The 13,918-nt window shown below is 44.0% G+C and overlaps 1 protein-coding gene across 1 annotated transcript in view; it reads right to left on the bottom strand.

Moving 5' to 3' along the window:
* LOC139765856 (glutamate receptor 1-like) overlaps nt 1-13,918 on the bottom strand; it is a 1,264,866-nt gene that overhangs the window by 87,490 nt on the left and 1,163,458 nt on the right. The window contains 1 exon segment of the mRNA XM_071693701.1: nt 12,672-12,916. Within this exon segment, the coding sequence (XP_071549802.1) occupies nt 12,672-12,916 (245 nt within the window).

Raw genomic sequence — 13,918 nt, 5'->3', positions numbered from 1 at the left:
TCAATGTGTGTGTGGAGAGGGAGAGAGAGAGAGAGAGAGAGAGAGAGAGAGAGAGAGAGAGAGAGAGAGAGAGAGAGAGAGAGGGGTAATGGGGTGACGCGGCACTAATGGAGTCAAACGAGAGTTGGAGGAGCGCGTTTAATGCTGGAATATATGAGGCTGTGTATGTTCCTGTGCCTCCTCAGTCCGCTGGTCCTGGTGGTAGTAATGAGAGACGGCGTCAACGCCTTCTGCAGGAGAGGACGTGCCTCGGAGGAGCCCTTTAGCCGTCCCCCGCCACACCTCCTCCATCCCACCCCCAGCGACTCTGGATGTAGGCTTCCCACAACACGTTTTCCTTGAGGTATAAAAAATTCCCAATCATTTTGTATCTTTTTCTCTCTGTCTCTCTCCCTCTGGTCGAAGGCTACAGCGAACTCAAGACATATAAATATCTAAAGAGTTCTTTATACATATTCCCTGTGACTTTGGTTCCACAAGTCTCTCTCTCTCTCTCTCTCTCTCTCTCTCTCTCTCTCTCTCTCTCTCTCTCTCTCCTTCTATGCCCCCCTCTTCCTCTATCACGCCCTTCTGACCACATCTCTCCCTTCTCTTCGTCGTCCGCTCCCATAGTTCCAGGACCCAGAAAGCCATGTTTAAAGCCACCGACAGCCAACCTCACTCCCTTTTCTCATTACTTCTCTCTCGTCCTACTTTATTTCTCCTTTCTCCACAGCTCATACCTTCAATTCCAACCTCTCCATGGAACACCTCTTTCCTATCTCCGTCCTCCTTTCCCCAAACAGAACCTCTTCTATGAGCAAAAAAAAGAAATAAAAGTGGTCTGGCTGCTAACCCGTACGACAGTTTCAGGGATACAAACAGGAACATCTTTTTTGTGCGTCTGGCAGTCAACATTTAGGAGGGGCCGTGTATATGAACCTGATTTACGGTATCAGTAAATATCTGTTGAAAATATTTGAGACTCCGCGTTGGTCTGGATGTTTTTGGCATCAGGGGAAAAAAAAATTATATATCGATATCGGAAGGACTGTAATGATGCTGGGGGAATACAGCTGTAGCCATCTTATTTCTTTACCTGTCTCTATGTATACTTCTATCTATCACTGTATCTATCTATCATTCATGAATCACTGAAAAATGACTGAAGAAAATCCAGACGACAGCAGTACCTTCAGCACACAAACAGACCAAAACAACAATGACCATTTTTCTGCCACGTTTAGCATAAAGACACGACAGATGAGAACTGGGGAGAGGATGTGTGTAAAGATGGAACACATTAACATAACATAAACCTGAAGAATTGCTCAGAACTTACTGCTGGTGGCGAACTTGAAGAACATAAGAACACGACAGTAAGTTAATACTGATGAGTGTGGTCGCCTTGATATCCACAGGTTATATGACCGTGTTATGACTCCTCTTTCATTGTCTATGAACACACACACACACACACACACACACACACAAAAGTGTCACATGCTCTCACCGTCACAACACATATAATAACCACACAATAGGTGATTATAACCCCACCCTGTGGCTTAAGAGAGGAGCATTACCATATAAAATATAACCGTAGTTAGAAGTAATGATTTAAAAGTACAAATCAACGATATAACTCGATTCAATATCTCAAAATCCTGTTCAAAAACTACCCTACATTCTACCTACAAGGACTGGGGTCTCCAACGAGACAAGGTGGCGCAAACCTAAATCTCTTCCTTTCGTCTGCTTAACCTCACATTCTGGGATAACAAATATGCAAAAGAAATCAAAATGCATGACATGAATACTTTTCTTTCCCTCTTCCTTCCAAAATGCATAGTAATGACGCCTTCGTGGTATCCATACCATCGCCGTGGACGCTCCTATTTCCATGATTATGGGTCCTCGAAAATTTCCATACAGAATATTTTCCCATTCCGTGAACTGGAGGATTACTGGAAAATGCTGATCCATTGATGGTTTCCAGCTCCCTGTAAACTTGCTATGTTCCAGAACATTTTTGGAAACGGGGGAAAAATACCACACATAAACATTTTGCAGTAGTGTATGTATACTTAAAATGGGTGTATGGGATAGTTACGAATTTCATACCTACAAAATGTCAAAATTGGTGTGAGTATCATTGAAACTGGCGCATCTCATCATTCGAACGAGGAACGTATGGTTAAAATTGGCGTACGTATGGCTAACTGGTATGCGCATCGTCAGAACTGGTTTGCGCATCGTCACAATTGGTATGCGCATCGTTTGAACTGGCATTGACTGTGGTAAAAACTGGCGCAGGTGTCATTAAAGATGTCTACTTCAATCACGTCTATCACGAAAAATTAAAACTATCTCCATTTCAGATGGTTCATTTCAGATGGTTCATTACAGATGGTTCATTACCAGATGGTTCATTATCAGATGGTTCATTACAGATGGTTCATTTCAGATGGTTCATTACAGATGGTTCATTACAGATGGTTCATTACAGATGGTTCATTACAGATGGTTCATTACAGATGGTTCATTTCAGATGGTTCATTTCAGATGGTTCATTACAGATGGTTCATTAGAGTTATCTCTGATTACCATGAGTCATTATCACAATTCATACCAGTTTTCAGATATACAAACAAACAAATCCTTTAACAAACAACCATATAAAAATAAATTTACTTTTTCTGAAGGAAAAGTTCATAAAAACCTATAACAGATATTACTAGAACAACTTACTTACTAGAAGTAAATAATATGTACAACAATCATAACGCATGAAAAGCAGAAGGCAGTTGTGACGAAAAAAATAAAACAAAAATGTAAATTGGTCTCTTATTTTTTCGTGATCTAAAAAGCTTTCTCGAGATATCTTCTACAACGCCAGATAAACTGAGGAGAAAGAAAGGTTCAGATGGTTTCCCTTCCTCTCGCGTTAAAGGTGTGTGTTCCTCCATGCCAGCGCCGCTCCTTACACGTCTATATTTCCCCTCTACATCAAAACCCAAAACCTTCTTCGAAGCTCGTCTTGCTTCAACCATTACAATAACTAAAAGACCATTCTAATTCTTTTAATCTCGCTTCTACTGTATCTAAACTCTTGGCAACTCTTCTTAATACACTCTTTCCTAAGCGCTTATAATCTCCAATCCCTTCTGGTAAACCATCAATATTGTTTTTGTAAGGTATCGACTGCAGATACCAGACCTCCTCGATCCCATGTGACCCAACTTTGATCCTCTCCTTTGTTATCATGGTGCCTGACACGTGTGAATCATTTGAACAGTGTGTGCCATAATTCTTCGCTTATTGAAAAGCTTCTTCCCAATCTCTCTCTCTCCCTCCAATCTCCATTATCAGTCATCGTGTTTATGCTTTTTGCATTTGTTTAATCATTTTCGTTTGCTGGTTTGCCCTTGCTTGTGTAGAAATATATAACACAAAACACACTGGATGCCCTGCTATATGGCACCAAGCACAATAACAACATAATTGATAGTTCTAATATGTACAGCTTCGAGGAACACCTAACAAGCAATTCAAAAGAAGACTTAACTATCTAACAACAGAAAGACACTAAAAACCCTGACCTTTGACCCTTGAAAACCTTCCTCTTTTTTTAAAGGGTCATTCAGACGTCTCTGGTGTCTACATTGGAAAACAAACAGCATTTACACACAGCGTGTCATTTACGGACACAATAAAGTAAAAAAAAAAAAATTATCTACCTCAGTAACTTGGCAAGTGACGCTCATACGTAAATACATAAATAAAAAAGGACAATATCAAGATGAAGAAAAAGGAACACGGATTACCTTACCAAAAGTAATATTCACATCTAATGCCTTCTGCAGCCCCGAACAGAATGACAAAACATGGACAACAAGAGCCACATTTACAAATAAAAGAGAGTTTTCTTGTAGCAAACGAACTCCTCCTTCGAGGCCACGGTGGGTCGGGGGTCTCTCTCTCTCTCTCTCTCTCTCTCTCTCTCTCTCTCTCTCTCTCTCTCTCTCTCTCTCTCTCTCTCAATATCATCCTACTTGTATCTCTCTCTCTTACCTTCCTACTGGTAAAATACAAGATCCTCCATGAACCACAACTATTTCACCAACAATTCGCAAGTTACAATTTAATTCCTCGCAATTCGATCCGAGATCTTAAAAATCTTTTAAAATACAAACAAAAAAAAAATCTTGCATCATCTACATCTCCCAGCTGTAGCTGATGCTACTCGAAGTGTGATGGTTTCAAACCCAGAAATCTTGCCCTAAGCTAAGGTAATTCAAAATATTTACCCTTCATACCCTCAAATATACAGCATAACTAGAAAATCAATTCTTTTTAAATCAATTCCATTTTAAAACCTCTCTTTTCTGGGAACTATATATATATATATATATATATATATATATATATATATATATATATATATATATGTAAAATCCCTTTTATTCCGTATCAATATATCTGTTTTCTTCCCACAAACTTGAAGTTGTGATATCAAGGTTACCTTATTCCGTTTTCTTTCAAACATTTTCCTCACAGATCCTTGCTTTATTTTCTTTCCCCATCTTACCTCCTCTTCGTTTTCGTTTTACATTTTCCCATTAATTCAAAATCCGTTCCTTTCCTCCAATATCCATGCCTTTGTCTTGTTTATCTTCTCATTTCCTTCGTCTTCACTTCAATGCCTCTTATCAGGCGCAAATATAAAATAGTCTCACCCTATCTTCAAGTAATCTACCATTCTCATCACCACAAACTATCAACACTCTCTTCTCATTCCTTCACTTATAATAACAAGAACAGCATGAATACAATCATCTTTTAATCAATCACTTCATCATCCTTATCATCATCTATGGATCAACTGATCAATCACTTCATTCATCATCATTGATCAATCGCTTCTTCACCATTACCATCATCTATGGATCAATTGATCCATCACTTGACCATCACCATCATCTATGGATCAATCGATCCCTACCTTCACCATGATCACTATCATCATCATCACTATCATCATCATCATCATCATCACTATCATCATTATCATCATCATCACTATCATCATCATCACTATCATCATCATCATCACTATCATCGTGTCTTCAGAGATGCTCAATTCCTCTATCCCCGCATTCAGAAGCCCCTCTAGCCCCTCCCTCGCCATCACCACGCCTGACGTATACATCATTGTAGTGAAGATGGTGGTCAATTTGCATTAACTGGTCGGGTATTAAGAGGTTTGAAGGATGGGCTAAGTTCCTCAGGGTGGAGCCGAGGCGAGCCCGGAACCTTAAGTAGTTAGGAAACACCATCCTTCATATGGTTAGGTTAGGTTAGGATATACCGTTCTTCATATGGTTCACACGACAGTCAGGAGGGTAATATCTGCGTTCTCTTATCTCTTCTTTAAGTACCGCTTGGGGCATAATTCCTCTGTTTTTTTTTTCTTTAATTCACCGCTTCTCTCTGTCTCTCTCTCTCTCTCTCTCTCTCTCTCTCTCTCTCTCTCTCTCTCTCTCTCTCTCTCTCTCTTCTGTTTCTCGATTTCATTCTCTCCTTCTTGCCTTCTTTACGCCTGGATTTCGGATCCACAACTATTACCTCATTCAACAATATCACCTTCCTTAAACCACAACACTCGTGTACTCAAATAATATCTGACTTAAAAGGGCAACGTGTTCCCTCCGCTGGAGTTCTGTCTCCCTAAAGACGGTGATAAATGGAGACCTTCATCATTCAGAAACCCGAGTCTCTGAAACATCCTGAAGAAGCGTTCCATAACTTCCTGAAGACAGACGCATATTGCTCTAACTTTAATCAGAATCATCCATCACGAAAATCCAGACTGACAATGATAAGTACTAGAAGTGTGAGGCTCGAAGTGGCTTTATGAACGGACCTCTGATTCAAGACCAGTACTGGAACATGATTGGTTCGCTTCTGGGAACTCCCTGAACCGTTATCTAGAGCCACTGGAAACGTTATTACATCCATCAACGAATCGTTATTAAAATCCGTTGAGAACCATTGAAGGTTGGAACTTTGATCTAAACAGTAATGACCTTTGAGGGTGATAGGTTGACCTTTGACCTGACCCTTAGGTTTTGAAACCAGCTTGAGGACGTATAGGTAGTGACAATATTCCCCAAAGATTCCAGGACAGAAAAAAATAGAGAGGATATAACAGGATACAATATAACAGGATATAACACCGCCCTCAGCAAGACTCAAGAACGAGAGAACACCACAACACAACGTCCATAGCAATACTCCCAGAACGAAGAACTTACTGGAATACAATCAGACCTCCTGGAAAAGATGAAAAAGATGATGAATACTCTCAAGTACTCCTCCACGCGATCGATATATATATAATCCAGGTTTTAATCTAAAATCCTAGACGCCCCTTCATTAACCCTACTTTTCGACTTGTTAAGCATGTCCTGGAAGCCAGACTCTGCTGGCACAAGAAGCGTGATAATGGCTGGAACTCCCGCCCGGTGCTGAAGAAGGATTTCCCAGAGTCGAGTAATGTACGGGGGCTTAATGACCCAGATTTCCAGAAGGTCTGAGGATGTTTCCGACCAGGCCGAGAGGAAATGATCCCAGGTGATAATTTCTCGACGTGTGAACGCTCTCCCAGGATCCTCAATCCTTACAGTGGTCATTATGTATCCTCCACCTCTCATCATTCCAGGCACCACTATGGAGCTTCTATCTTTCCTCTGTGTATATATATGTAATCCCCTTTCACTTTACGAATCTATGTCTTTCCAATCTTCCAAAAAGGTTTCATTACCATCCTGTCTCTATCTCTGGATCATAAGGTTTTCTGTTATCTGTATTTCTCCTTATCTTCTGTTTTAATATCCTCTCTCTATCTACCGAGATAAGGAGTGATGGTTTCTGTTAGTGTCCTCCTACAGATAAACTCGTCACAGACCATCAGCTCTTCTGTTATCTATCCCTCCTATGTACTCCCACCTACCCCTCATCTCTCCTCCTTAAATTTCACGCTGAGTCTATTTTCTCCTCCTTAATCCCACAGGTGATTCTTTCCTCCCCTTTTCCGGTATCTAGTCTCCTTCTTCCTTCACCCTCTCAAAGGGGAAATGATACCCTCTACCTCTCCTCCGTCTGGGTTTTCACCATGCTGTGGCGACCAGATGCTTACCACAAACTTATTATTATTATTTCAAGGTCTCGCGAGTGTTCCAACGCCGTCAATACAAACACGAAAACAACCTCACTTCCACCACACTCTCGTTACACGTTCAACTTTACAACTTGAAACGAGTTACAAGGAGAGCTCTCTCTCTCTCTCTCTCTCTCTCTCTCTCTCTCTCTCTCTCTCTCTCTCTCTCTCTCTCTCTCTCTCTCTCTCACAACAAAGCCTCAAACTTGTGAAAGACAAAAGCCATCCGCAATGCTTCCTTGCTTCTCCCCGCTGATGTTAACTTAAAGAATGACTCTCGTTCGAGCCCTTGAGCACGACTGTAAGCACGACCCTTGAGCACGACGACAGCACGACCCTTGAGCACGACGACAGCACGAGCCTTGAGCACGACGACAGCACGAGCCTTGAACACGACGACAGCATGACCCTTGAATACGACGACAGCACGACCCTTGAATACGACGACAGCACGACCCTTGAGCACGACGACAGCAGCATGACCCTTGAATACGACGGTAGCATGACCCTTGAATACGACGACAGCACGACCCTTGAGCACGACGGCAGCACAACCCTTGAGCAACGTTGGTAGGGCCACCAAGGGCCAGGCCATCCACATCTAAGGTGACTGTCATCGCACGTTGTGTTCAAGGTGTCCACGCTCCCCTCCCTCTATACTGCACACATTCGTCTCCCTTAACGTGAATATCCTTGCAAATCTCCCTTTTTTTCTCCCCCTCTCACGTGACCTTCCTGCTAACAGCAACTCCCTTTTCCTCTCATGCTTTCTCTTCCTTCTCTTCTTTCATTTCTTCCTTCCTTCCTACAGAACTACCACACCTCCTCCCTTTCCCTCCTTTTCTTTTAATCTCCCTTCCTCGAATAATCTCCTCCTCCATCATTTTCCACGAGCGCGCTACTCCATCCCTCCTCCATCATCGCTTTCTCTTCCATCCTCTCCCTCCCCTACGTGACCTTGCCTCGCTGTTCCCTTTGACCTCATCTACACCCCCCCCAACCCCCCACCCCCCACAACACCTCCCTCTTCCATTAATCACCCTTTCACCCGTTTTTCCTCGAAGTCCTAATCACCCTCTTAACTACGTCCTTGCCGAGGATACAACCACCCACGTCCTCCAAACCACGGCCACGCCAACCACGTCCTCCTAACCACTGCCACGCCAACCACGTCCTCCTAACCACGGCCACGCTAACCACGTCCTCCTAACCACTGCCACGCCAACCACGTCCTCCTAACCACTGCCACGCCAACCACGTCCTCCTAACCACTGCCACGCCAACCACGTCCTCCTACACACTGCTACAACAACCACGTCCTCCTAACCACTGCCACGCCAACCACGTCCTCCTAACCACTGCCACGCCAACCACGTCCTCCTACACACTGCTACAACAACCACGTCCTCCTAACCACTGCCACGCCAACCACGTCCTCCTACACACTGCTACAACAACCACGTCCTCCTAACCACTGCCACGCCAACCACGTCCTCCTAAACACTGCCACGCCAACCATGTCCTCCTAACCACTGCCACGCCAACCACGTCCTCCTAAACACTGCCACGCCAACCACGTTCTCCTAACCACTACCACGCCAACCACGTCCTCCGTGAGTGCCCTGGCCATAATCAGAAGAGCTGTATACCACATTCAGCTACGAATGGCAGCCTCAGCTCACACAACTACGGCCTGCGTGTACTCACACGACGCCATAACTACGTCCGCTCCATTCCAAACTACGGGGCTGTCTATGCTCTATGTTTTTAATCCTTTCAGAGCGACGGTACGACCCTTGAGCGCGATGGTTCGACCCTTGAGCACGACGGCACGACCCTTCAGCACGACGGTACGACCCTTGAGCACGACGGTACGACCCATGAGCACGACGGTTCGACACGAGCACGACGGTACGGCCCTTGAGTACGATGGTACGACCCTTGAGCACGAGGGTACGGCCCTTGAGCACGACAGTATGACCCTCGAGCACGACGGTACGACCCTTGAGCACGACGGTATACGACCCTTGAGCACGACGGTACGGCCCTTGAGCACGACGGTACGACCCTTGAGCACGACGGTACGACCCTTGAGCACGACGGTACGACCCTCGAGCACGACGGCACGACCCTTGAGCACGACGGTACGACCCTTGAGCACGACGGTACGGCCCTTGAGCACGACGGTACGGCCCTTGAGCACGACGGCACGACCCTTGAGCACGACGGTATACGACCCTTGAGCACGACGGTACGGCCCTTGAGCACGACGGTGCGACCCTTGAGCACGACGGTGCGACCCTTGAGCACGACGGTGCGACCCTTGAGCACGCCAGTATGACCCACGAGCACGACGGTACGACCCTTGAAAACGTCTCCTCTCGTCGCAGGCCATCCAGGTCTTCCGTCACGTCTCCTCTCATCGCAGACCATCCAGGTCTTCCGTCACGTCTCCTCTCGTCGCAGACCATCCGGGTCTTCCGTCACGTCTCCTCCATACATCCACGTCTCGCTCCCTCTAGTCGTTATGGTCGCCAGAAGTTCCAGGAAATTCTTTGATCTCTTGCTTCTAACTCAAGTCGTGAGACCTTCAGCGTACAGGCCAGCACACGCGCGCGCGCGTCTCGAGGCGCCCCTAGGAAGAATGGGAAGGAAAGGGGAAGGGGGAGGGGGTTTCCTCCTCCATTTCCCGCGTGTGACACACAGGTGGCATGTGACACATACACCCTTCCTCCCCCATTCCCCTGGAGACACCCTTCTATGCACTCCTCCACCAACACGCCAGGCCCTCCCCTTCTCTCTCTCCCCCAACACCACCCACCCACCCCTCACAAATTACGAGGCCTAATTAGAACTCATTAAAAGGGGTCATACCACTACGTCAGACCGTAATTAGTGAGGTAAACAGCACCGTTACTAGTGTAGGGGAGCGGAATGCCCTACCCACTGTAGTCAAGTTACCACTGTGAACGTTACACCACTGGCTATAAAACACTAGGGAAAATATATTCGTCACAGTACACTTCAGACAGGGGCGACGCCTCTAAAAGGTAAATTAGGTGAATGTTAAATCACCCTTAAATATAGATATCTAATTAACGCGAGCCAGAGATTAGTTGCAGGAAGGAGAACCATGGAAGAAGTGGAACCATTTTGGTTCGTGAGAGAAGGTTGTGGAGACAAGGAATGGCGAAGACGAACTGATAAATATCTTTTTTTCTCTCTCTTCTTTTGGTGTGGAGTAACTAGTAATGAGTTACTAGTAAACTAGCCTTTCTTACTAGCAGTGGGGTTGCTAGTTAAGTATTCCTTTGCTTTTAGCAGTAGGGTAGCTAGTAAATTAGCCTCTGTTTCTAGTAGTGGGGTAACTAATAAACTCGCCTTTGTTCTTAGCAGTGGGGGAAGCTAGTAAAGTACCTCTTATTTTAGCAGTGGGGTAGCTAGCAAACTATCCTTATTCATTCCACAGTGGGATAAATTTTCCACATCAGATTCTATGTGCAACCACTGTCACAACACGACTGTCCAGTGGCGCCACAGAGACAAGTGAACAGAATAAGATATAAAAAGAAAGATAGTCGACTTCTAAGGATTCAATCCTTTATAAACAGTTCGAACCAATGTCACTAGTGAGCTAAGGCTACTTGAAGGTTAAGGTGTGAAACAAATTAATAAAAAAGAGCAAAAATATCTGGTTCATAACACCCTATTCTTTTGCCAATTAAAAATTTTTTGTATTGTTTACGATTTTCAATATACCGGTATGAAACCCTTGTGCAGGACAGTACAAACCCTTGAGCAAGGTGATATGGCCTTTGAGCACGACGATACGACCCTTGAGCACAACAGTATGGCCCTTGAGCACGACAGTACGACACTTGAGCAGGTCGGTACGACCCTTAAACATGAGGGTATGATCCTTGAGCACGAAGGTACGACCCTTGGGTATGACGGCCTGTACCTTTCAACTTTACCCTTAGGGTCAGATTAAAAGGTCACAACATCATTGTCCCCAAGTGTTGTAAAGTCAAGCTCATGGGTTCGAACGCCAGTCGGACACGACTTGATTTAACAACGAGAATTTTGACCACACACACTCTACTAGCAACGAAGAGGTGATCATACAGCAAATTATTAATTTGTTCAGCCGCGATGGGGAAGAATTTGCTAATAAAAAAAAAAAATTACACAATAATAGCCTGGCAGAGAAAATTTATTGCAACAAATACCGCAATATTTTAGGCGGATGGGATATGAAATTTATTACATTTTACGGGAGTCGAGGCGGAGGTTCAATATACGGCGCAACAGGAAGGTTAATCCGGAAATAGAGTTTCGTTCCAGGGGACCGACATCCATCCACAGAGTTTCATTCCAGGGGACCGACATCCATCCACAGAGTTTCGTTCCAGGGGACATCCATCCATCCACAGAGTTTCGTTCCACGATACTAACATGCATTACTAGAGTTTCGTTCTAGAGGCCTGGCAACCATCCACTGAGTTTCGTTCCAGAGGACCGGCATGACATGAACCGATTCCAGTGAATTAATAAAGTTTCGTTCCACTGGACCAGCACGCCATCAACAAATTCCAGTGTCACAAAAGCCCTATCAATATAACGCTTTCAACGCTTCAGTCCAGATTTCAACTTGAGTACAACTTAACTCCTTGAGAAGGACAAGACTTAACCCCCTTAAGCATGACTATTTGATTCCTTGAGTAAAGCGACTTGATTCCCTGACTGCGATGACTTAATAATATCTTGGGCCAAACAACTTAACACTTACAGTGAGATGACTTAATCCCTGAGCATGATGACCCATCATATTCCAAGGTTTAAGTCATCGTACTCAAGGCTTTACATCGTCTTACAAAGGTAATTGAGTGTTCATACTAGAGTTCAATTCTCCATGTTATTCAGAACTCACATAGATATTAGTGAAAACTGAGGCGTTAATATGTATAACAAGAGTCTCACTCTTATGTGGATATTCTGTATATTTCACATGTCTGTTTAGCATCGCTAACTCACTCCTCATTTCTACAGAGGGTTTGGATCAAGTGCTTCGACAGTCTCCACCTGTCCTCCTACTTACCTACTTACGTACTTAAATACCTCAACACTGATCTCTTAGCAATAATATATCAATTTCTTTAACATTAATCTTCTATATCTTTAATGACAGGAACTCAAAGAGCAAACCTAACAAAGTTCAATTTATAAAGACACTCAACACTAGTCTACATTTAATCTATGTCAAAAACCTCAACGTTAAACCTCACACACACTTTTACTTAACAACATCAATAGGACGCACTTGATCTCTTAAAACCCCTTAGTTCCACACACTCATACTTGACAACCTCAACCATTAACCCACTACGCAACCCCCTAAGAGCCATGTCCTCAACCTCAATCATTGCCTTCCAACCTTCCAACCTCCAAGTACCACCTCCACCATACTTACTTGAGGGGTGAGCCCATTGGGGTGGCGACGCCGTAGCCATTAGAGTTGAGGTTTTGGCCGATCTTCATCGTGTCACACGGGAGCTGTTCGTTGATGAAGTCATTCTTGACGCTCTCGAGCAGGAAGGCGTACTTGCCCTTCGAGGTCCTCACGCGTTCGATCCCCTCCTCGTACGTCGACGTGAAAACGTACTTCCGAGACGACATGAACTCCCACATACGGTTATAAACGTTGATCTTCGACCGCTGGAATGGAACAAGATGAAGAATGGACAGTAAACACGAACTGGAAAGGACCAGGAAAAAGAAGGAGGGATGGTATACACAAAGTACAAAAATGATAAGAAATATGAGTTACAACTTTTTGAAGGAACTTATATCTAAGGAGAAAGAGGAAAGTAACAGTGATTATATTGTTAATGAAGAAGCAATATAGAAGAAATGACTGATAATCTCACTCTAAGAAATTATAAAAGGAGTTGACAACTTTATTTCTCTGGGAAAATCTGAAATGCCAAGGCAAAATGTAAGTAATTATGTATACATATCTGTAAAGTTACTGATATAAATGATGGCAGGATAGACGGACAAAAAAGATATACAGATAACAAGAAAATTGCAAACAGAACAAAGAAACTTTATGATCAGAGAAATTAATCATATGGAAGGAATCAAAATAATAAGACTGAAATAATGGTCTATTTACCCTTCAAATAAACCACGAAATTCATCTCAAAAATTCATTTCGAGTGTATGAAGCTAATGTATTTCTTCTGAACAGTCAGTTCCTCAGTCACAGTTACCTGCTCCATCTCCACGACATATATAATACAACCTAAAAGCTTTGACGTAATCTTTTGAAGCGAAACTTTTACCATGATTATTCGCACTCGTCTCTTAGGGTCAGTTGAATTCTAAAAAGTGATGACGTAGGGAAACTGATGCACCTTAAACCCTTGAGCACGACTGTACTACCCTTAGGGGACGAAGGTACGACCACTAAAGACGAAGGTACGACTCGTAACTGTACGTATAACTCAAAGACCGCGACCGCACGACCTAAGATCAAGACAGAAATGTGGCACCAGGTACGAAACCTGCGGTACACCATCGGTGACCTCCATATCCTGAAGGCTCTTCCTGAATCATGACGACGTGACCTTTTGACCTGACGCTTACTCGTCATGACAAAGGTGTTCCACAGAAGAGGAGCTGGTGTTAGGTGATGGGTCTGTCGTGGAGACGAAG

The sequence above is a fragment of the Panulirus ornatus genome, chromosome 56 (genome assembly GCF_036320965.1).
Source record: "Panulirus ornatus isolate Po-2019 chromosome 56, ASM3632096v1, whole genome shotgun sequence".
NCBI classification, from domain to species: domain Eukaryota; kingdom Metazoa; phylum Arthropoda; class Malacostraca; order Decapoda; family Palinuridae; genus Panulirus; species Panulirus ornatus.
The sequence above is the reverse complement of the archived record's forward strand: the minus strand, read 5'-3'. Positions and strand labels throughout refer to the sequence as shown.